Genomic DNA, 25,000 nt, shown 5'->3' on the forward strand with positions numbered 1-25,000 from the left:
ACTGTTGGAGGTACTGGAGGACCAGGGTTGGGGTACTGTTGGAGGTACTGGAGGACCAGGGTTGGGGTACTGGTGGGGGTACTGGAGGACCAGGGTTGGGGTACTGTTGGAGGTACTGGAGGACCAGGGTTGGGGTACTGGTGGGGGTACTGGAGGACCAGGGTTGGGGTACTGTTGGAGGTACTGGAGGACCAGGGTTGGGGTACTGGTGGAGGTACTGGAGGACCAGGGTTGGGGTACTGGTGGGGGTACTGGAGGACCAGGGTTGGGGTACTGGTGGGGGTACTGGAGGACCAGGGTTGGGGTACTGGAGGAGATACTGGAGGACCAGGGTTGGGGTACTGTTGGAGGTACTGGAGGACCAGGGTTGGGAAACACGGTTCTAGACTAGGGAGTGTGAAGCCTGATTAGATTAACGATGTGCTGCCCTGGGGATGCGTTCAAAACCAGAGATGGGACACTAATACATAAGCATTGTGTGGAATTGGAACAAGTCACCTAAACCAAACAATGGACGGAGGTCAAAACTAAATGTTCAAAGAATTTCAGTGACTTCTTGAAGCTAGCCCTTTTGATATGAATTGTGTCAAACCACCCAATTATCGAGAACAAACAGCGTGATTCATCAACAGAAAACAAGAAGAAGAATGCCTGGACAACCATTTGTAATGAATTCAACTCAAATGAAAAAGTTAACAACTTCAGGCAAGATACTGGTTTTATTGTTGGCCCACTTTTACAAATCAGAGTCACTTTGAAATGTTCGTTTTTTGTGCAACACAACAGAGTGGGGCCTAAATTTAATGAGCACTACTAATGTATTTAAAAGAAGAGCATGATATGAAGATGTGAATCCGTCATGTTGAGTTGTCTATGACGGAGGAGGAGAAACAGGAAGCAGCAGCAGTACCAATGGTCTTCTCGAACCAGCACCAGTTTCAGGTCCCAGTATTTCCATTTGTGATGAATTAAGGCTGTTCTGAGGGCAACGGGGGGTGCTGCAACTCAATATTATGGAGGTGTTCGTAATGTTTTGTACACTCAGTGTATACATAACACACAAAAGGACACAAACACAGGCCAAAACAGCTCCTACAATGCAATGTATGTAGCAACGGAAAACATGAATGTATTGAAAAGTAATCCATCGAGCCTGAGTACTGTTTATAAATGACTTACAGTACATATGTACTGACTTATATAGACTGTTCTACTGCTCGGTTAATGAGCCCCATGCGCCCCACTACTCGCATCATCTCTATCCCAGGAGTAGGAAGCCGATGTGGGCCTGGATGGCACGGTGTGGAGCGGTGGCCTAGGGTCTGCTCATCATCCCCACGTCTGCCCAGACTTGTTAGGGTTTGTGGGCTTGTGGAGCGTGGGTGTGCACTGGAGCATGTGGAGCCTACTAATGAAGCAATAAAAGTCACGGCGGGTGAGGCGGGGGTGGGGTGTGAGGGGGGGTTGGTTCTGACTGGAGGATTGGGAGCCCAGTCTAACCACCGATAGGAGGTGTGATAATTGAGATGTTGCGACCCCACATATTACCTGCATATTGGCCACATTATGAGCCAAAGAGAAAGGCTGGGAGATGGATGCTGGAACTCCCTGTGTGTGTGTGTGTGTGTGTGTGTGTGTGTGTGTGTGTGTGTGTGTGTGTGTGTGTGTGTGTGTGTGTGTGTGTGTGTGTGTGTGTGTGTGTGTGTGTGTGTGTGTGTGTGTGTGTGTGTGTGTGTGTGTGTGTCAAAGAGCAAGACTGTGGCCTACAACAAGATTGGGATCAACCATTCTGTCAAGACTAGAACAATCTAAAAGTAAAATGTTGAACTTGAGAATGAAGACTGTACTGTACAGACTTCCAACATATCCATTCGCCCAACTAGCTGGACAGTGGACACAGAAGTAATTGGTCTTGTGAGTAGAATATGTCCTGTCTGCTGACACGAATGCAGTGATTCATTGACACCATAGTAGCTTTCCTAACCCTAACCCTACACATGGAGTGAAATGGGTAAGGGGGCAACGCCGGTTCTCTACCCCCTGGAGTCCTGGGGACTGTCCACCAGCTTGTGTGTGTCTCCCTTTGGCAGCTGGAAGGGACCCTCGGCCCAACCTGAGCCCACAGCACCGACCCACCATCACTCAGGACAACACACTAGCATTGAACTATGGCACCTTACAGAAGAAAAATATACTTTCTCTCAGTCTTTAACCCCACATTCCATCAACTTTCATTTCCACTCTAATGTGGGATAACTAATTACAGGAGAAGTACTCATTGGTGTAAGATTAATTGTAAATATTGTATGCAATAATGTCCCCTATTACAATTGTTCCCCATATTCCAACACCATTCTTTGAGGCTGAAGATAGTGTTGTTCACTATCTCAACAATGTATTTTATTTGGACTGAAATATAATCAAAACTGCTGCAGTCCACTTAAAGAAAAGAACAAAAACACACAAAAGCCAGCCAACTGGTGACTTCTCAAAGTAAAAGCCGTAGTTCCTCAGTTCCAGCGCCAAGTGTGATAATGGGCTCTGTGACAGTGCCTGGCTCAGACCTTGGCCTCATGACTGTGGATCGGGGGTCATGGAGAAGAGGGTCAGGGTTGGTTTAGGGGAGTTGGCTTTCTTTTACCAGGGGCTGGATATGATGGATGGTTGGAGCACCTCGTCCTCTGCTTCTCCAGACACTCATCCATTGGCCTCCATTCTCTCGCTCCGCTCTTCCCTGTTGGCAACTTCTCTCCATCTCCTCGCTGCCTCGGACCAGATGTGTTCATTGAACTCTGTCAAGAATAATAAACCACTGGCTTGTAGAGGCACACTGTGCATACAGAGCAGGAGGGTCTGTGTTCTGGAACAAGGATGGGCCCTCAGTCATGAGACATACAGTACATCGACTATTTGATTAAAACAGTATGCCAAGATTGGCCCACTGAATTAAATGTATGTTAAATTAACATATACACAGACACTCACAAACACAACTAATAAGAATGTACTCAGAATTACAGATAGAAGTCCATATCAGAAGGCAATCCACAGGCACATTTACATATATTCATCTCACTCACTCTATCAAGTGACCTCACATAGACTATACTACACTATAGATGTACTGTACACACTATTTTGTCATCAGCCTTTCTGTGGTCTTATGAGATAGGAGTGTTGATATGGAACTATGGTAGAAAGGAACCACTCATAGAGTTCTGCTCTGATGGCACAACCCCGGGCCAGGAGTCCCCTGGGACTGAATCAAACCCTGTCTCTCCTGTCTCTCCTACTTGAACTCTGACGCCCTGGGAGGCCAGCGACTACTGACCACCTCGTTCTCCCCTGGAGAAATTTGAACTGATCTTCATCTAAGTCACAACAACAGACAAACATAGTGTGCTTAAACCAATAACACACAAATTATTGCATTTTTCTTGTCTATATTGAATACATCATTTAAACATTCAAAGTGTAGGTTGAACCCCAAGGCTAATGACTTCATCAAAAGCTAATTGGAGTCAGGAGTTAGCTAACCTGGAGTCAGCTAACCTGGAGTCCAATCAATGAGACCAGATTAGAGATGTTGGTTAGAGCTGCCTTGCCTTATAAAAACAGTCACAAAATTTGAGTTTGCTATTCACAAGAAGCACTGCCTGATGTGAACCATGCCTTGAACAAAAGAGATCTCAGAAGACCTAAGATTAAGAATTGTTGACTTGCATAAAGCTGGAAAGGTTTACAAAAGTATATCTAAAAGCCTTGATGTTCATCACTCCATGGTAAGACAAAGTGTCTATAAATGGAGAAAGTTCAGCACTGTTGCTACTCTCCCTAGGAGTGGCCGTCCTGCAAAGATGACTGCAAAAGCACAGCGCAGAATGCTCAATGAGGTTAAGTAGAATCCTAGACTGTCAGCTAAAGACTTAGAGAAATCTCTGGAACATCCTAACATCTCTGTTGACGAGTCTACTATACGTAAAACACTAAACAGTGTGGTGTTCATGGGAGGACAACACGGAAGAAGCCACTGCTGTCCAAAAAAAACATTGCTGCACGTCTGAAGTTTGCAAAAGTGCACCTGGATGTTCCACAGCGCTACTGGCAAAATATTCTGTGGACAGATGAAACTTCAGTTGAGTTCTTTGGAAGGAACACAACACTATGTGTGGAGAAAAAAAGGCACAGCACACCAACATCAAAACCTCAAAACTACATCCTCACCCACGCACCGCTACTGGTCCTGGCTCTCCACTGGCTAATCCCCCTGGCTCTCCCCTCATTCTCCCCTGCCTCTCCCCTGGCTCTCCACTCGCTCTTCCCTCGCTCTTCTCCTGCTCCCGCCTGGCCAAGGATGAGAGAGGGGCAGCGAAGTGATGAAGGGAGTGCTACTGAAGGCTAGAGTGATGATTTATTTTACAGACACCAAACTGTACACACATACACGCACACACACACACATGCACCCCTTACCCCTGCCCTCCAGCGATCCACTCAGTCACTCACTCTCTCTGACACAGACACACAGACTAGGCCTTTCCAATTAAATCAAAAGTGGTTTGTTTTTATTGGTCTTTTGCACTGACAAGTGGGTTATCATTCTGACAGCTCTACCTGTCATGAGTGGCTGAGAATCCTCAGTTGACAATGCCCAATGCTTCCAATTAAAGGAGAATCAGACTCCTGGTGAGCTAGCCATATTCCCACCTTCGCTACCTCCTTCCATCCTTCCTCCCCTTTCTTCTGCACTCACTCCAAGAGCTTCTGCCATTCCCCTTCGCTATTGCTTTCCTCATAATTTCTACCTCCCCTCTCTCTGCCTCTCTCTTTCTGGTGGAGAGAGGTCTGTCTCTGCTGCAAATTACCAACACAAAATGAGGTGGCGCTGCCTGGCGCTGAGAGCTGCCGGTCCTGGGCCCTGTCAACTTTAATGAGATGATGAAGGTTTATTTCACCCGCATGCTTGTGCTAAATTGTTTCTTGTGTGACAGCTGACTGGAAAATTTGAGTGTTAACCTTATAAAAGATTCAGCGATTCTCATTATTGTCTGTCAAGTCCCATACCTGATGGCTTTTTAAGGTGCATCATTTGCATCCCTGACTGGTCTGGTGCCAATGTGCCAATCCTGATGTTTTTTTATGCTGTTTGTTTGTGTGAAGTCATCTTTTTTACATATCTCCTATTGAAAGCCATGTTATACTCAATGTCCCAAAACGATAGAGATGCCAAAGTTTATCCAAAGACGACACGTATTTCACAAAACAAATCTAGATATATATTTAACACACATCCAATCGAATGAATAAATAAAAATCACCATATTGTTTTCACACATTGCCCAGAGTGAATGGGAGCCCCTGTAGGTGTTATTACTCACAGTGGACAGGGATTTCTTATTGTTGTTTTTTTAATTTTACCCATTTTTCTCCCCAATTTCGTGGTATCCAATTGGTAGTTACAGTCTTGTCCCAACGCTGCAACTCCTGTACGGACTCGGGAGAGGCGAAGGTCGAGAGCCGTGCATCCTCGAAACACAACCCAACCATGCCGCACTGCTTCTTGACACAATGTCTGCTTAACCCGGAAGCCAGCCACACACACACACACACACACACACACACAAACACACACACACACACACAAAGGAAGTGTACACCTGGCCATCCATACACTTGCAAGAGACAAGTGGTGGCAGTGGAACATATTGACGAAGAGATCAGCACACCATAAGCAAGTCTACAGTCTGGTCTCATTCCCTGGTGGAATTGTTTGATAAAGTGGGAAAGTGTACAGAAAATGACTTTAGATTACTCTTGCAAGGGTAGCTCAGAAATATAAATGTACAAAGGTAATCACGACAACTATTTTACAAAAGACAGACCCAAAGCAATATGTTTCCACTTGAATTATTTTGCATACAGTTGTTACTATATTATGTACTTTATATTTTAGCCATGTAATTGTTAATCTGAGAATTGTAAACTCCGGACAGATTTGAGTTGTAAAATAGATAGATCTATAAAAAAAAGCTATTTAGTTTATTTATTTTTTAAATGGCAAGGAACAGGAGTTGTTCAAATGAAATCTCCATAACCCACCTCCGGAGCCCAAGTAGACTAAATTGGAAAGGAAGACAACGTTAGGATGAGTATGTAGGCTACTCTTTTCCATCTCTGTCCCCGCCTTAATGTGACAGCTTGCAGCCGCAATAGGACACTATGGAAGCGGAGAGCGGATTCACTAACCTGCCGGTGTCGAGACCAACGCTCGCCTCCAATCTGTCGGTCACATGGGGGGTTCGATTATTAGGGCCTGTCGGGGAGTCATGTGGGGCTAACTGTTTTGGAGGAAAAAAAACGAAAGTGGAGACAATGGCATTTCATGCACATTAAAGTTTGCGTCACGCCATCCTTTCAGCACATGCTGTTTGGACTATTATTCCTCATTAGCATTGTATTACTATTAGATAGGCTACTTATTATGAGCTAAACGTTGACTATTCGATGCTGGAGCTTTGTTCACCCCCAGAAAAGAAGTGTATGGAGTAGTATTTTGTGGCCTAATTATGCATGTATGAAATTCTTGCTCTCGGTGCATATGCCTATGCAACAACAAAACATTTGTTGTCCGATAAAATAAAAATATTATTTGTGTCATAATAATTTTTTAAACAATGAGTTCACAGCACTGGCTGTGTCCTCAACGCATTAGAAATGAATGCAGGCTACGTTAAATCTAGGCTATAGGAAGAAATATTATAATGATATGCATTTCTCATACCAGTAGCAAAACAACAACAACATGATGAAGCTGATACTGATGCTGATGCTGATACTGATGCTGCTGATAATAATAATAATAATAATAATAATAATAATAATAATAATAATAATAATAATAATAATAATAATAATAATAATAATAATAATAATATACAAATCGTTTCGGAATTAATATTGAATCAGAAAAAAAAGTTATCAAATACACCCTTAATATTTTTTTATAAAAGTATTTTGATATTTATAAAAGAACTCTAACATAGATGGAAAAACAATTAACCTAAATTCTGACTCAATACATGCAAAGGTAAAAAACTGTCCATAATGTTTGAAAAAAAAAGCCTGTTAAGTTTTGACTGAACGAGATGCGAGAGAAAAGTCCTACCAGCTCCACATAATAACCCCATTCATTATAAGCCTCATCAATGATGTAATGAAAGCAAATAGTGGAGAAAATTTCTGTAAACAGTTGGATCTGAGTATCCTGGTGAATTCAATGTCTCTTTTAATCAAAGAACGGGAGCGAGGAGGAGGGATGAGTGAGAATGTGGGGGGTCCACTTTCCTCTCCACAAGCCCGTCAGCACCCAAAAAGTCCCCTCAACCAATGAAGTCTTGTCACTGGGGACTCACGTGGACGGGGCGTCTTTAAAAACCTAGCTCCTGAGTTTTCCTCAAGTTTAATCTCTGTGCTTTCGTTCACAGTTATGTCTATTTAACCCGCGTTACCTCTGTTTTACAGTGCACGTCTTCTCGACTGCAGCTGCCCACCGGTTTCGAGTGTCTTGTTGCATCTCTATGCTGGCTCAGGATGCCTTTACCTTCCTCTGCCATCGAGCGCCGCACGGGTCACACAAGCGAACCACTTTTTAAGTGATTAACATTTCAGCAATTGTGTCCTCGCGCTGCGTCATTTCCAGGTCTTGAATTCTACCTGCAACACTCGCTGCTGTCTCTGTCCGTGGTGCTGAAACGTGGTGCTGAAATCGCCTGCCTATTTACCTTGCGCTAATGCCGCTCCACTGCCTCTAATCAATGCAGTTGTTTGTCAATATTTGAAATAAATTGAGAAATAATTGAGAAATCTTACCGACGAGTTTTCATTTCTAAAAAATGTTGTAAAAAATTGGATCCAGAAAAATCAATCAAACTTCCCAACAGAGAATAGCACCAAGCTGCATCGATTTTATGAAGAGTGCTGTACTTAGGACAAAATAGTTGGATGCTGGGTTGATGTAACATCGATAACCTGGAGATTTTGCCATTTTGCCAGCTATAAAATTCAATCAAGAAGAGGAGAAAACATCGTGGATGAATATTTGTGATTTCGTAACATCTTTGGATTTTCCAGCTGGATAAATTGAGGCAGTCTCATCTCAGCAATCGCTGCTCAACCTGAACTTGCCTCGAATACCAATGATAGTTTGAGTTGAGGCCTCGAAGAACTCAGTTGCGCCGGTAAACAATGGAGGCATCCACCAATGGGTCCAGCTTTGGGATCGACTCTTTACTTTCCCACAGACCTGGAAGTCCAGTCATGTCGAAAGGGGACAGTTTGGTGGGAGAGTGCCGGTCACCGTTGGAGTTCAGCCCGAGGTCAGACCTAGAGAGCGGCTGCTCCTCTCCCCGGTCGCCGAGGAGGGAGTGTGTGGATGAGGCATCGCAGAGGCAAGGTCACGCTATCGGGCTGCCGCTTCATCTCCAACAAGGACAGATCTCCGCCGGGTCACAGCCGCGGACCGTCACCTCTTCCTTTCTGATCAGAGATATTCTAGCTGACTGCAAACCGCTGGCCGCCTGCGCCCCATACTCCAGTAATGGCCTGCCAACTCAAGAAACGGGGCGACTTGCCTCCAAGCTCGCAGAGGACTTCATGGACAAAATCCATAGCAACTCGTCGTCAGACAGCGAATACAAAGGTAAAAGACTGATGTAAACAAACATAATGTTTTAAAATCAATAACACTTAAGTCTATTTATCACATAATTTCAAATTGAATTTTTGTAGGCCTGCTGTTCTGCATTTGTGTGTTAGCTTTATGCAGATATTAGGCTAGCCTGCAGTAGCAGTTGATTTGCTATATCATTGATTTTAACTCTAGAAGTTTTTAAGGTTTTACAGTTTGACTCGGAAGACTAGGGAGAAAGTATTGTATCTATGCTGGCACAAAATGAATCCCATATAATATGTATCTAATCAAATATAAAATTATATGGAACATGATATGTACACTTATGACTGTAAACCCTATAGAGATGAATCGCTTGGTGAAAGTTTTCCAACAATATTATCTTGGACAACAGGAGCTCTATCGGCTATAGTTACAGTTTATATAGGTTAATTGAAAAATAATACACTAGCCTTTTCTTTAAGTATTACATCCACACTGTTGATATTCTCCAATGATTTGCTGTCAACCCGTTTTTCCTTTCAAACGCATTTGCTTGCATTAGCAGACGTCTTAAAAGCATCTGTTGATGTCAGGGAGGCAAGAGAAAAGCTGGGGAAAATATGACAGGGTCGCCTCCAGATAAATGCCATCAAAGATCTGTCGGTTTCCAATCATGTCAGCCACAACATACATGTCACCTCGATTGTCAGTTGAATGATGCAGCACCTGGATACAACTAAGTCATCCGTTGATAGGCGAGGTCAATTCCTTCCTGGATACAACTAAGTCATCCGTTGATAGGCGAGGTCAATTCCTTCCTGGATACAACTAAGTCATCCGTTGATAGGCGAGGTCAATTCCTTCTTGCAGGAATTAGTCAATACATATAATACATTTGCTCTTTATTTAAGCAGGTGGGCCAGTTGAGAACAAGTTCTCATTTACAACTGCGACCTGCCCAAGATAAAGCAAAGCAGAAATATTTATCTGATTAACTTATACAACCAAAACACAAAATATATCCACCCCTTAAGAAAATGGCAGGTTGCCGTGACAAAAAAAAGATTATAATAAGGATATATTATTAGTATTCATACTCTTATTCTTATTGTTATTATTCATTAGACTATTGGTTAATATTAGTCATATTATTTAATGTTATTTATACTATAGTGAACAATGTTATTACATCCATCTTTTATAGCAAGAGTTTAACGTTTTTCCTGCAGGTCAATGACTTCACCCCAGTTTACAAAAAGAAACATGAACATGAATAACACATCATTCTACTTTGGATACAGTGTGTGTGTGTGTGTGTGTGTGTGTGTGTGTGTGTGTGTGTGTGTGTGTGTGTGTGTGTGTGTGTGTGTGTGTGTGTGTGTGTGTGTGTGTGTGTGTGTGTGTGTGTGTGTGTGTGTGTGTGTGTGACAGATTCTCATTGATATCAACGCAGTCAATTCTGCTCCATAAACCTTGTAGGGACTAGTACGCTGCTTTGATTTCAGCGAATCCGCCTCTTAATATTTTGGGGATTTGATGCAATTTGTCCCAGTGCTAATCAGATTTGTAACGCGCGAGGCCGGCCGGCTCTTTATTTCGCTCTTAACCGCAGCCCTGTGAAGTTTCTCCGGTCGCGGTTGAAAGACTCCCTTCCCCTGTGGCTCAATTATCCGGATTATTGTGGTTCTTGAGAGACGACTCAACTATTCAGCTAGCAAGAGCTCTCACGTCGTGTAGCCTCTTTTTGGAGAGAAGCGTGGGATGGGGGAGAATGAACTGAACATGGTTTATTACAGTTCAAGACCCAACACAACAGCAAAGTAAAGAATATAACCAATGGGAATCTTACACATAGTACATTGCAGAAACAATGTTTTAAAATGTGCAAACAATAAGGGACATACATTTTTTTGATAGGCGACATCTTCATAAAATCTCTAGGCGCAATGGAGAGTGGCCTAAAGTCCTCAGACATTGGATCACCAAAACTAGGCTATATGAATGTTGAAAAACGTTAAACTTTGAAATATGTCCATTTGTAAATGTAGCTAGGCCTATATTTTGATGAAATCCCAGTCTGTCATGGGTTTATAGGCCTACGTGCCTGTTTAATCAACCTGGTCTCAGAGCATTTTTTAAAACCTTTTTTAAACTAGGCAAGTCAGTTAAGAACAAATTATTATTTTCAATGACAGCCTAGGAACAGATTTTTACCTTGTCAGCTCGGGATTCGATCACTAGTCCAACGCTCTAACAACTAGGCTACCTGCTGCCTATTTCGCATAATTCTGTACTTAAATCATAGACAGTCCATTTAGTATGGTGTGTTACGTTTCCTATGTTACGTTTCGTATGGTTTGTATTAATTTGTTAATGTCCAGCACGCATTTCGTATAATATGTTACGAATTAAAATTCATGTTATATGTTCCGAATTTGCTAAATATACAATATTGTCAGAATTTTCAAAACGTACAATATGTTACGAATATGCAAAACATTGGATATATTATGATTTTTTGCTAGCTCACGAACGTTAGCTAGCTAGCTCGCTAAAGTTAGCTAGGCTAGGGATTAAGGGAAGGGTTAGGGTTAGCTAACATGCTAAGTAGTCGCAAAGTAGCTAAAAAGTAGTCATTAGTTGAAAAGTTGCTTATTAGCTCAAATGTTATTTGTCTATGATGAGATTCGAACTCGCAACCTATATGCCCACCCATCCACCCTACTTTCATTTGCCTTAAAACTATCTGTCTTATGTAACCATACCAAAAGTAACAAATCATCCTAAATGCAGTGTTTTCAATTACTTACAGAATAATACGAAATGCTGAGACAAAGTTGGTTTAATGTTCTTACCCATCAATTTGATAGGCTTTATGAACATTTGAAACATCTGTATTTTCTTGTTGCTGAGTGTTTCATGTTTAAGAAATAAGGCCCGAGGAGGTGTGGTATATGGCCAATATACCATGGCTAAGGGTTGTTCTTAACACGACGCAATGCGGAGTGCCTGGACACAGTCCTTAGCCGTGGTATATTGGCCATATATCACAAGTCCGAGGTACCTTATTGCTATTATAAAGTGGTTACCAACATAATTAGAGCAGTAAAAATACATGTTTTGTCATACCAGTGGTATACGATCAGATATTCCACAGCTGTCGGCCAATCAGCATTCAGGGCTTGAACCTGCCAGTTTATTATTGTGTATAGTTTACAGACGAAAGAAACGGTGGTCTCAGAATGACTCCCTGTTAAAATAAAGGTTAAATAAAATATTTGTCCTATTCTTGTGAGCAGTGAAAGAGGAAGGAGGCCGAGAGATCTCGAGTAGTAGGGACAGTCCGCATCACATTCGGCTGAAGAAACCCAGGAAGGCGCGAACAGCCTTCACCGACCACCAGCTGGCCCAGCTCGAGCGCAGCTTCGAACGGCAGAAGTACCTGAGCGTGCAAGACCGAATGGAGCTGGCTGCTTCCCTCAACCTCACAGACACACAGGTCAAAACCTGGTACCAGAACAGGAGGTAAGCACTGCCACACCTGGTTGCCTTTAGTTTAATTACACGAAGTATAACCTATTTAAAAGGACGATAAGTATTTTGATAGTGGGATACAGGTTTAATGGATGAATGCAGTGTACTCATGCCAAAATAGAATATGTGTGGGCGCGTGCACCTGTCAGCTCTTCACCTATAGACAGAATGATTTTCTCATGTCAGTCAGACAAATTTATTTGTCACATATGCAGCCAGGTCACATAGATCGATTTTATTTCTCAAAACTTGCACACACTGCATCAATTTCTTCACGATAAAGGAGAAAATTATAACAGAAAAAGAATATTGGCAATTGGGCACTGCATTAAAACTTTGAACAATGTGATTCAAATTCAAATACGGAACGGAAGACGGTAGAAATATTTGTTGTTTTTAATCATTTTTGGAGGGGGGAAAAAACAAATGGTTTCCTAATGAAGCTTTGACATCCAGACAGCAAACGACATTAATAAATATAAAAACACAACACTTTAGTGCATTAATAATCTATCGTTGCATGTATGCCATATCAATAATTCACCCACGCTACTACATTTACTCAATTATTATAATTATAAATAATTTACCTAATAGAGGAGTGCTTTTCAATTGACAATCTAAATCTGACAGATTACCCTTCCGCGTGAATACGCGTGACGGGGGAATGATTTAACAGAATAACCGAAGTGCGTCACTGAGAGTAGCCACACTTTGCATCTTTATTTGAAAAATAGTGGAAAACACATTTCCGACGCCATGATGACACCAATACAATCCCAAACCGAAAATTCACCCATTGAATACAGATGTTTCCAACTTACTGAACTTTAATGACTGAAATTAAATGTGCATTTCAAACCCCACAATGGAAAAGAAAATGTATATTGTGGTAAGAAACTATGCTACATGTTTTGTTAACGTTTTTACTAACAAGGAAGGCCTACATCCAGTAAGAAAATTTTTATTTCGTTGAAATTGAACCACGTATCTTATTTGTGCATGCATTTTCAACGGGTTTTCGACAAATATGTTTTTTTATGCATGCAGTTGTGATTGAATTCTAAACTTTATGATCCGAGTCTTATAATAAAAATATTTGAACTGTACTTTTCAAACTTATTTAGAACTTTACGATAAGAGTTCCCTTACTAATATCTACTGTTTCTTGTCCGAATAGAACAAAGTGGAAGAGGCAGACAGCGGTTGGACTGGAACTGTTAGCGGAGGCTGGAAATTACTCTGCTCTTCAGAGAATGTTTCCGTCGCCCTATTTCTACCCTCAAAGCCTGATGTCCAACCTGGACCCCGGAGCGGCGCTCTACCTATACAGAGGACCCTCGGCGCCTCCTCCCGCTCTGCAACGACCTCTCGTTCCGCGGATTCTTCTCCACGGTCTGCAGGGGGGTAGTGAACCACCCCCACTCCCCCTTCTCTCCGGTGTGCTTCCCCGGCCAACACAGCAGCGGTGAGACGGACTCTCCGGATATATGCCATACCTGGCAGTCTGGGACTCCAAACGAGAGAGAAAAAAAACGATTCAAACTGGTGACAAAAGAAGCTGGCATCAGACAATGAACTTCATGACTAAATTTCCAACTCTGGACAGGTTTTTACCATACTGAAGTTATTTATTTATAACTTAGGCCTATTTATTTTTCTCTATGTATTTAACTTATATATTTATATTTTTGTTTACCATAAAAATCTTTGGCGTGGGCTGCATCAGAAAGGACACGATCGTTTTACAGATACTAGTTGCTGGCACCAAGTCTTATGGCAATGTCACTTTTACTCAGACTTCAGAAATCATAAAATTACTATTATTATGATTATTAGGCTGTTGTCAGAATACAATGGAGAGAGAAAAACATGCATAACAAACCAATGTATTGGTCTGTAAACTGAAATGGCATTCCAAATTGAGTTGAATAATTAGAGGAGAGCCAAAGACATTTCATAACAGTTATTCTTTCTCGTTCTCTTTACAAAGACCAGTTGACTTTCATTCACTTTTTTTTTTACAAAGGAACAACATAAGAATCAGCAGACGTAGACATGTAAAAACGAATATTTTGAATTCTATTTTTTAAAGTATCTTGATTTGAAGATATTTTTCTTTCACTCATTTTTTTCTTTCCTTCAGATGACAAAGATTCTGTACAAAAACTATAGATTAGCAAGAGCTCAAGGTTTATTCCCTATCATTTCAGAGATAATCAGGGGGGGAACAATGAAGTTCCATGAGATTAACATGTATTTAAAAATGTCCAATCATAAGGTTTTTACCTAAAGTCCGAATGATATCAAATACGGAGTCAAAGTAAGAGGGAGGCCTAAATCAATTTACGAAGGCGCAATGTATCCTTGCAAACCCTTCATTTTTGATAAACAAATAATGATTGAAGACTGAGTCGGTTGCCAATTTGGTTCGTGTGCCTGTTGATTTGCTAGGTGTATTAAACAGACGTTGTGCATTACTTACTTACGTTATTTCATACGAAACCGGTGAAAACCTTGTTAGGCTACTTACTCTCTTTAGTGAAAATGTATATTGCAGATAGTCATTTGTGGATAGGTTCTCTTATTTCTGGATCGTTTTTTGTTCCCCTCCCCATGTGTTAGCTAAACGAACCTTTTGTCAAACTGTTCAAACATCTTAAGTCGGCGCTAGAGGGGGATCTACTTTTATATACGTGCAAATAAAGGTATTTCATTTAATAACGTGACTACGTTATATCTTTCAAAACCCACGCATGACAAATATAGGGCCCACAACGATTTTTATTGCAAATGGAATACATGTAGGCTAATCGTCTTCGTTATCACCATCCTCACCTTCGAGTTCAACCAAAGAGCAATGCACTCGTTTGATACACAAAGTAAACTTTTGAAATGAGCATGAGACTTTGGCTGTAGGCATATACTTTTAGTCCTCTATATTATTTTATCAAGGTTATATTTTATAAGCAATCTAATATCTGATTAGTTGTTGTTTTGGGGTTATTCAAGGTCTGGTAAGTGGCGTTTTCTCCCGGAGGTAGAATTGGACAAACGGATTTGGTCCTGCAATCATTGCTCGAGTCAACAGTTCACTTTCCAATTTATCAATGGATTAATTAATGACATTGATCATTAATGACAACCTCGTGTGTAGCCAAACTGTACAGCAAAATGACACGGTGACATCCTTTCATATATATAATGCCAGAATGTAATTACAAACAAAGATGATAATTTGGTATATTTCATCATAAAACAACAACACGTGTTCTGTTGAGACAAAGGAGAGTCAAGGAATAACTCACATGTGATAAATATGCCTGATAAAATCCAATTAAGGTTCGTATAATTATATTAGAAACACCGTGTTTGAATACTTTTTAACATGTCTGTCAAACACTCCCTCAACCCCCCTCACGATTTGTTTAATGTCATGGATTTAATTTGTCGAACCTAAAAATGTTCATAAAGAATGTCACCGCCAGAGCAAGGAACATTAACCAACTTAACCTTTAAAACACGCCTAGATATTTATCCAACGCTTTGGAGTGGTGAGAGTTCAATTTGAGACATTTTATTCTGACTTGATATCTAAAACGTTTGCCTTATAAGTTATGACTAGAAATGTATTTTGGTAGGCTATATATTTGATATGAATAAATACAGATGTATTTCAACGTCCATCCGCCTTGGCTTAGGCTCGTAGTTCTGCCAAACGTTTCATTAATGGGAATATGTATATAATAAAACACACAACGACAATTAAAACACACACGCCATGCCTCAAACGTGAAGTCGGTTAAATCTAACATAGGTCTAATAAATCATGGAAATAGGCTGCTACGGATTCGAGCAATTGCATCGAGCGTCAATCATTGGAAAAAGAGGTCAATTTATTCAGCTAGGCTAGCACATGTTGCAAATAGGCTAATACACTAGACCTATACCCTACACCGGCAGACTACATTAATAATTCATTTTCATTAGTTTTCCATAAACAATATGAAGACGAAATATTATTGTAAGTGTGCAATTGTTTAAGTGCCTTAAATGATCCCATTTGGAAATTGATTGCTTCCATGCCTCTTTCTTGAGAGTGTTTGTGATGTGCTCTTTGCCAAACGGCTCCAACAGCTGGTGACCGGGCGACGCTGACTGTGGGCCGGATCAGCGTTGGGACATCTGGTCAGCGGCTCGGCAGTGCCTCTGCTCCACCAACCCCACCCTCCACCCCAACCTCACTCCTAATAGGAGTCTAACTTTAAACCAACCAAAATATCAGACTATAAAGCATAGGGTTGGGGAGTTTAGTCTGACAGAGTTGGCCAATAGGATATTAATGATTAGACCAAATACTTTATTAGCTTTTAATTGAAAGTCGATAATAGTCACCGCTCGCATGGCACATGTTCTCCTTTCTCCCATTGACCACCAGCGAATCACTCCATAAAACATCACACTGACTTCGACTAATTGACACATTTATAGTGCGTACATTTGCTACAGCCTAACTGAGAAATAGTAGCCTTTAAAGGCTACACATCACACTGTGGTTGGTTGGGACTTGAAAAAAAGGGAGAGGAAAACCTGTAGCAAATTCCCACCTTCCCACCCAAAAAAATCTAATTAGAAGTATATCATAAGGATCCATGACTGATTCAAATAACGATGACCCCCCTCAACATTTATGAAAAGGGTTATTCTTGCGAAGTGCGCAGCTGATTACAGGGAAAGCTCCCTGTCTTGCTGGATGACGCTGATATTTTTGCATGTGAAAGGATACGTGCAAATCCCTCGGCTCTTGCCGCGGTTTGTCCCCGGCTCAGGGTTAATGAAGTGCGGATAGAGTCTCGTTGAGCTCCCGACAAAACAAAAACACAACACGGGGAGGCTTAGACTCAGAGGATCAGTGACTCTGATTAAACTCATTGACTCAGAATAAAAACTAAACAAAACAACCTTCAGAGGAAATTAAGAGTCAATCAAAGCGCAATTTGCGTTGTAGAGTGGGCGATAGTCTTTTTTCACAGTGCCTTTTCAATCAGTGTTTTATCTGTAGATTTGGTTACTACTGGAGACTTTTAAAATCAACAGGCAACGTTATTTAATACCAAGGAAGCCTCAGAGAATGGAAAAATCGTTAAATACCAAATGATACAGAATAGCATATTTTGCTTTTCTTACAAACAGTTCTAATAAAATACTTGAGGCTGTTTCTCCTATTTAGCAACTGCATATCCAATTGAATTTCAAATGATTAACTATTTTGTGATGTATTTATTTAATAGTGAATAATTATAAAGTCTTATTGTAACTTAATATCCACAACCATTAAAAAATCAAGTTAAGTTTCCCATATTTGTTAGAAAACGAAAATAATAGGCTACTTGCAATAGTGATTGAACCAAATTAAGCTTAAATGTAGGCCATGAACATAGGCTGTAGTGTTGCAGTGAAAAATAAATTCCCACTATACCCATAAACTTATAATAATGGAGTTAAAGATAATACATAAGCATTTGTCAATAATATTTGATATAAAAAAAGACCGACAACCAGTAATACGACATGACAATATCACACTGGATACTATTGAACATTTGCAACTAAGCTGTGTATGAAGTGTAAAGGTGAACACATACAGTGAGCTCCAAAATTATTGGGGCAGTGAAACGTTGTTGTTATTTTGGCCCAACGGAACTTTAGATTTTAAATGATACAATGCTACCACGATTACGGATAATCCGAAATGAATCATGAATAATGATGAGTGAGACATGTACAGAGACATAAATATCATACCCCCCGAAAAATGCTAACCTCCCACGTTGTTGTAATAGTGAGAGGTTAGCATGTCTTGGGGGTACGATATTCACGCATCTGTAACTTTCTCATTGTTCACGATTCATTCAGGACTATCCGTAATCATGGTAGCATCCGCATTAACGTAGAAGTGCTTAGAAAGATATTCTTATTTAGAATAGAAGAGACTCCAAAATGACACAATACACAATCCTGATCGGTTGCATCACCGCCTGGTATGGCAACTGCTCCGCCTCCGACCGCAAAGCACTACAGCGGGTAGTGCGTACGGTCCAGTACATCACTGGGGCCAAGCTTCCTGACATCCAGGACCTATATACTAGGCGGTGTCAGAGGAAGGCCCAAAAAAGTGTCAAAGACTCCAGTCACCCAAGTTAAAGATTGTTCTCTCTGCTACCGCACGGCAAGCGGTACCGAAGCGCCACGTCTCGGACCAATTAATCAAATGGCCACCCGGACTATTTACATTGAACCCCACCTCCAACAAGTTTGTAGAGTCACACGCTTGATGTAAACATTGCGTGCTAGGAATATGAGACCAAATATTAAACATTGGACTACTTTATTACACATAAATTAATTTGTCCAAATACTTTTGGCCCCCTAAAATGATGGGACTATTTACAGAAAGTGCTGTGATTTCTAAAACGGTTCACCCAATATGGATGAATATTAAAGCTGACAGTCTGCACTGTATCATTACTCCAAAGTGGTGGAGTACAGAGCAAAAAAACAAAAAAATGTGTTCCTGTCCCAATACTGTTGGAGCTCATCGTATATTTATTCAGTATGGTGGGTTAGGGGGAGAATGACAGGTCCAACCAGGTTGGTCATCACTTCATGGGTGTGTGTGTGTGTGTGTGTGGGGGGGGGGGGGGGTGAACCAAGGAAAAACAGCCCCTACCAGCCCCTACCATGGCTCTCTCACCCCATCATTCTGTAGGCCCGCCATTCTCTCTCACACAAACAAAGTCAAGAACAACACACGTTATTCTACCATATCATTGGGTAGGATGGGAGAGGGGACAGAAAAGAGAAAAATACCAAGAATTTGTATTCTGGCACATTGAAAGATAAACATTTAGTAGAGAAGATTGAAATATCAGTCGAAACTGGCGCGAGTGAAGGAGTCAGGGGAGAAAACAGTAAGTCATTCCTGTGGCAAAGTCAGGGTTAGCAAATCCTCTTGTGGCCCAAGTTATGAGGCAGAGAGAGGAGGAAGAAAAGCTTTGCCATGCAGAGAGGAGATAACCCCGCTAATAATTTCCCTGATAAAACTGGGAGAACTACAAACATGGGTCAGTGGCGCAGAGATTGACATACCAATCTCAGCAAATAACGAAAGCTTCCCGCTTCCCGCTTCCCTCTCAGAGCTGAAGGAGAAGAGAAGAGAGAAGGGAAGATGAATGAAATCAGGACTAACAGATGAAGTGGTGGCGCCTCCTGTTCAAGGCCTGCCCCCCAGTCAGTGATTACTGCCATGTACCCCCAGCAGGGAGGCAGTGTAAGCCACACAGGCATCACATGACACAGAGATGATCTAATCAATAAATTGTGGTGTTAGGGTCGGCCTGAGATCCTGTCTACCGCAGAGGTCCCCAAGCAGCCTCTCAAGACAATGTCCACCCCTCCCCTGACCCCCCACTACCGAACAGAGCAATGTTTCTGGGATAATACACCCCCGAGCAATAACAATGTCTCACACAGGACTGACCCTGACCACAACAGAGGCCTACAGTAGAGTGAGGGGACAGCAGCCTCAAAGACCATAAGTCCCCACCAGTCTCCACATCACATTATAGCACCTCCTGCTGGATGGGGGAATTCTGCTGCCTCCAAATCTCTGTATACACTGCAGACCTGGTACCATTAGCAAAACTAATTATCTAGCTACCGAGTTACAATTTGGCCTGAACAAAAAATACCTACGCCTGAGGATGGTGAAATTCCATAAATCTCTACTGAATTCAGAAACTGTATAATGGTCTTCTTATCTTATGTCTTTGACTTCTACAGTAAGAGCGGTAATCTTGATCCACCATATAATGTCAATTTCTACCCAAACATCACCCTACTTAAATATGATTCCCAGTGATGATAAATGCAGCTCCTAGACAATGGAGGAGCTCCTCTTCCAAGGTAGCATTACTATTTATGTGATCCCTGTGTACAGCATGCATATATGGAGGAGAGTCCACATGTTACGGTCTAATTTAAGTGGACTAAATAATAAGGAACAGGCAGTGTCTCGGACACCCCGGTGGACCCCTGGGTCAGTGTACAGGACCACAGGGAGGCCTCTCACCTCATAAACATAAAGAGAGGAGAGAAGCATCAATAAGTCATGAGGTGTGGTATACATGTATATTTAACGCCCTTCCGTGTGAAGTCTGGCAGGCGCTCATACCCTGTCTGCTGCTAGCTGGCAGAAAGCAAGAGAGGACCATGTGTGCTTTTGTCTTACAGTTGTCTCACTGTTCAGTGTGTTTGAGAGTGGGGGTCGGGGCGGAGGGAGTGTTTGGAAATTAGAGTTGAAAAAGACAAGTAAAAGTTGTAGGGGCTAAGAACATAAGTTCAACTGAAGACAAAAATGCAAACATCACACTACAGGCAGAGCCGCATCTTTCTATAGGCAGACTACGAGCTGTACATTGCCTGCCCCCCCCCCCCCCCAAAAAAAATGTTAGAAAAGTAGAAAACACAAGGTGCAATGTCAAAATGTGATAGTGCATCAGCAGTTTTCCACTTGTCATGTCAATCACTGACAGTCACTTAATTAGCCATGTCAGCTAACATTTTTTAGATTGCTAGGTAAGGTAGTCTAGCCAGCTATCTACACCTTGTAGTAGGCCTAATCATCACCAAATGCCCAGAGGCCCTGATCTCCAATGGGCCCCCATGGATTTTGTTAGTCACTCTCACACAGATATCATGTGAACATGCAATAAGTCATGGCAAAATGTGTAGAATTGCAGTAAATGAGCTTTTAAACTGCAAAAGTTTCTCACAACCCCATTGCAAAATGTGTAGAATTGCAGAAAATTTGCTTTAAAACTTCAACAATTTCTCTCATGATAAAATGTAGAATTACAGGATATTATCATTGAAACTGCAACATTTTCTCTTTTCTCTGCCCCATGGCATGAGTAGAATTGCATGAAATTAGTTTACCCGTGAGGTGGGGGAGCCCCCCCACCAAATCTCACATAGGACCCCCAAAAGGCAAGAGGTGGCACTGATTAGAGTGAACTACCAAGCTAAGAAAATGGCCACATGCTCTCTTGCTTTAGACAGGGGTTTGAGAAGCAGACGTAAAGCCATGGTGGGGAGAATACGATGAAGAACAGGAAGGAGAACCCAATGAATAACAGGAAGGAGAACATGATGAAGAACATGAAGGAGAACATGATGAAGAACATGAAGGACAACATGATGAAAAACATGAAGGAGAACATGAAGGAGAACATGATGAAGAACATGAAGGACAACATGATGAAGAACATGAAGGAGAACATGAAGGAGAACATGATGAAGAACATGAAGAAGAACATGATGAAGAACATGATGAAGAACATGATGGAGAACATGATGAAGAACATGAAGGAGAACATAATGAAGAACTTGATGAAGACATCGTTGTTTTGTTTGCCCCATTGCGCCTTTGCTGTCACCAGCCATTAACAGGCAAACAGACCTAAGGACCCTTACTGGGTCACGGTGGCAATTCTCACCAGTTTTACTACAACTATAGTAAGTGCAGTGTGGACAGTGAGCAACAATGTCTCATTGAATGTGTGTGTGTGTGTGTGTGTGTGTTTGTGTGCACGTGTGTGTGTGTGCATGTGTGTTGGGTAAAGGCTGGTCAATTGGACATGTGAGGCCAGTAGCAGCCGTGAGGCTGACTGCTGGGGGAGATGTTCTACCTCCAACGACCACTCCTTGACTTCCCATTCGCCTCTGTGGACCCCCAGGGCTGGCCAAGCAGCTGCCCGACTGAGCTATAGCTCCAAGCCAAGGCAAAGACCCCTGGCTAACAAGCCAAAGATAGAGAGCTGGGAGGAGTAAGGTGGAAGAGAAGAGAGAAGACAAGATAGCAGAGAGGAGTAAAAAAAACAAACAGTAAATAAACTAATAAGTCAAGAGAGACACAGAGATAGGCTATGACATTTGTGCTTAACCCTTAGCCTACAATTTCAGTGGCCCTGTGGAAATCTAATGAACATAATACAAAGATCCCCATCAAAATCTGTCTGTTTAAGCTAGAGATATCTGGGGTGCGTCTCAATACATCGCATCCGCCGATATCACCCTTCCACATCTGCGGTGAAAGATAGCAGAGCTTGAGCGGTGTTTGTCAGACCATGAGACACCCCAAAAATCAGTCTTCTCACGAAAACCTCTGCAGCATCCGAACGGTTTGGCCTACAAACTATTATGACGACTCTAGTGAAAGATTAGACTCCGTTTTGCTCTAGCACGCCCACAAGCCTTGCAAGACTCGTCTGAAGGTCCCTGGGACCATTTAAAAGTTAATGGAAGTATATACGGATAGGGTTTAGTGCATAAACTAAGGGAATAAATACAACAGTTTCCTGATACAGTGCTTAAGGGGGCTGAATAATTTTGCACGCCCAATTTTTCAGTTTTTGATTTGTTAAAAAAGTTTGAAATATCCAATAAATGTCGTTCCACTTCATGATTGTGTCCCACTTGTTGTTGATTCTTCACAAAAAAATACAGTTTTATATCTTTATGTTTGAAGCCTGAAATGTGGCAAAAGGTCGCAAAGTTCAAGGGGGCCGAATACTTTCGCAAGGCACTGTATGTCTTCTATCTCTCAGATATAGGACAGACACTTCACAACAAACTTCCTTTCCTTTTGTTCCAGGTCATGAGTCTGTTTCTATTGACTAATAGCAGTAATGCCAAATTCAATTTTGCATCACATCATTTTTGTTTATTTTTGTCTGATACTTCAAGGGGCCTTAAAATTCAAAATTAAATAGCAAAATGATCCTTGGTATGTCCTTTTTAAAACAATTGTTACGTCTCTCATCTGAATGGGGATTGGACCAAAGCACAGCGTGGTAAGTGTCCATGCTATTTATTGATCAAAACACTCGAACAAAATAGCAAAGAGAAAAAACAAACAGTTCCGTAAGGCAAATAAAGTATACAGAAAACAACTACCCACAAAACACAGGTGGGGAAAAGGCTACCTAAGTATGACTCCCAATCAGAGACAACGATAGACAGCTACCTCTGATTGGGTACTACACTGGGCCAAAAACAAAGAAATAGAAAACATAGAAATAAAGAAACTAGAATGCCCACCCTAGTCACACCCTGGCCTAACCCAAATAGAGAATAAAAGCTTCTCTATGGCCAGGGCGTGACAACAATGCCATATAGCTTAGTAGATCAGAGGGCGGATTTTTATAATGGAGATAGCTAGCAACACCAGCAAACAGAGCACAGGGCTTCCTCACCCTGTTCCACACAGCTGAACAGGGATACACACACCGGGGGTTTGAAGTTAGTCTGGAGTGGCAAGACGAATAAAGCCTGAGGAGTGTGATGCCAGGTAGAGGAGAGAAGCATCTTCAAACGGTTATCAATACAATTGTCTGTGCCAGATGCAGCAGTTTAACCTCTTTAGCGCGTCACACTTCTGCTAACTGGATGTGACGCCTCCTCGCCACGGCGCCACAGTCTTCATAGAGCCTCACAACACTGGAGGATGATGGGTACTGAGAGTCCCAGTTTAACTCTGTACAGTTCCTTTAACAGTCCCCAGACTGAACCACTATTTTGTCGCAGTGAAAACAACAAATATATACACAAGGTGAAAAAAAGTCGGTACTCTCAGAACGGTACTTTAAAGCCTGCTTTTCGCAGACGTCTCAAGGCAGACATTTTCGTGCATGGGAAGAAACTTTTCCTGACTTCTCTCACAACACTTTGTATTGAGTATGTTTATAAAAATAAGTACTAAATACATCTCATCTCACTGAGTTTATCTGTAAATATTTTAACATGCAAGCTATTCACACCATTACATTATATCGGGGCGGAAGGTAGCCTAGTGGTTAGAGCGGTGAACTAGTAACCAAAAGGTTGTTAGATCGAATCCCCGAACTGGCAAGGTTAAAATATGTTGTTCCGCCCCTGAACAAGGCAGTTAACCCACTGTTCCTTGGCCGTCATTGGAAAATAATAATTTGTTCTTAATTAACTGACTTGCCTAATAAAATAAAGGTAAAATATATATATATATATATATGTAATAGCCAGGTAACTACATGGCTTAATGACACTTCATGACACTTAATGACACCTGTCTAATCATGTGTCCTTCAGTCAAACAACACGTTCTCTAATCATTCAGCCATGGTAAAGTTTGTAACACTGATATATCCTGAGGCCTGAACAGAAGAGGAATAAATACACAAGCAAAACCTTCTTATAGTGCCAAGATGAGCAGAGAGAGAAGGGCAGAGGCCTAGGCTGCCAAGGATGTGGCAGAGGCATTATGGACTGCAGCTGGCATGTGGTTAGGCTGGCTCTCTGTGCTAGCAGCCCTGCACCCCTTGATCCTGCACAGATGCAGGTCTCCACAGACCTAGGAGTGCCAAGAGTGGATGCTCCAAACCTAGAACCCTCAGCTTCAGTACGGATATATGCAGACACACATACTAGCATGAACACACACACACACATGAATGCATGCACGTACGTACACACAGCGTAAACCTTGCACATTCTGTCTCTCTCACTCTGACAGGCTATACGAATTCTGGTAGACAAAGAACATAGGATTTCATTTTCAGGGGGAGGACCATTGCTGTTTTTATGTGCACAAGGAATGTATCTGCCCATCCTATACTGCAAAACATAGAAAGAGAGTGATAGAGAGAGAGAGAGGGAGTGAGAGAGAGAGAATGTGAGAGAGCGAGAGTGAGAGAGAAA

At 41.8% G+C, this 25,000-nt stretch overlaps 1 protein-coding gene and 1 long non-coding RNA gene across 2 annotated transcripts in view; one reads left to right on the forward strand and one right to left on the reverse strand.

Moving 5' to 3' along the window:
* The first annotated feature begins 7,458 nt into the window (after positions 1-7,458).
* Positions 7,459-14,929, forward strand: LOC135544408 (barH-like 1 homeobox protein). The gene is made up of 3 exons (XM_064971988.1): positions 7,459-8,698; positions 11,971-12,196; positions 13,386-14,929. Exons 1-3 carry the CDS (start codon positions 8,245-8,247, stop codon positions 13,675-13,677), a joined length of 972 nt encoding a protein of 323 aa, XP_064828060.1. The 5' UTR covers positions 7,459-8,244; the 3' UTR covers positions 13,678-14,929.
* LOC135544409 (uncharacterized) overlaps positions 12,587-25,000 on the reverse strand; it is an 18,358-nt gene continuing 5,944 nt past the window's right edge. The window contains exon 2 of the long non-coding RNA XR_010456332.1: positions 12,587-13,718. This is a non-coding gene — a long non-coding RNA (uncharacterized LOC135544409). The remainder of the gene's footprint in view (positions 13,719-25,000) is intronic.

This window comes from Oncorhynchus masou, chromosome 8 (assembly GCF_036934945.1).
Source record: "Oncorhynchus masou masou isolate Uvic2021 chromosome 8, UVic_Omas_1.1, whole genome shotgun sequence".
NCBI classification, from domain to species: Eukaryota; Metazoa; Chordata; class Actinopteri; order Salmoniformes; family Salmonidae; genus Oncorhynchus; species Oncorhynchus masou.

Excerpts from the sequence above, each read along its gene's own strand:
- LOC135544408 (XM_064971988.1), top strand. The coding sequence starts at position 8,245 with ATGGAGGCATCCACCAATGGGTCCAGCTTTGGGATCGACTCTTTACTT. Across the intron at positions 8,699-11,970 it reads GTCAGACAGCGAATACAAAG|TGAAAGAGGAAGGAGGCCGA; the intron begins GTAAAAGACTGA and ends TCTTGTGAGCAG. Across the intron at positions 12,197-13,385 it reads ACCTGGTACCAGAACAGGAG|AACAAAGTGGAAGAGGCAGA; the intron begins GTAAGCACTGCC and ends TTGTCCGAATAG.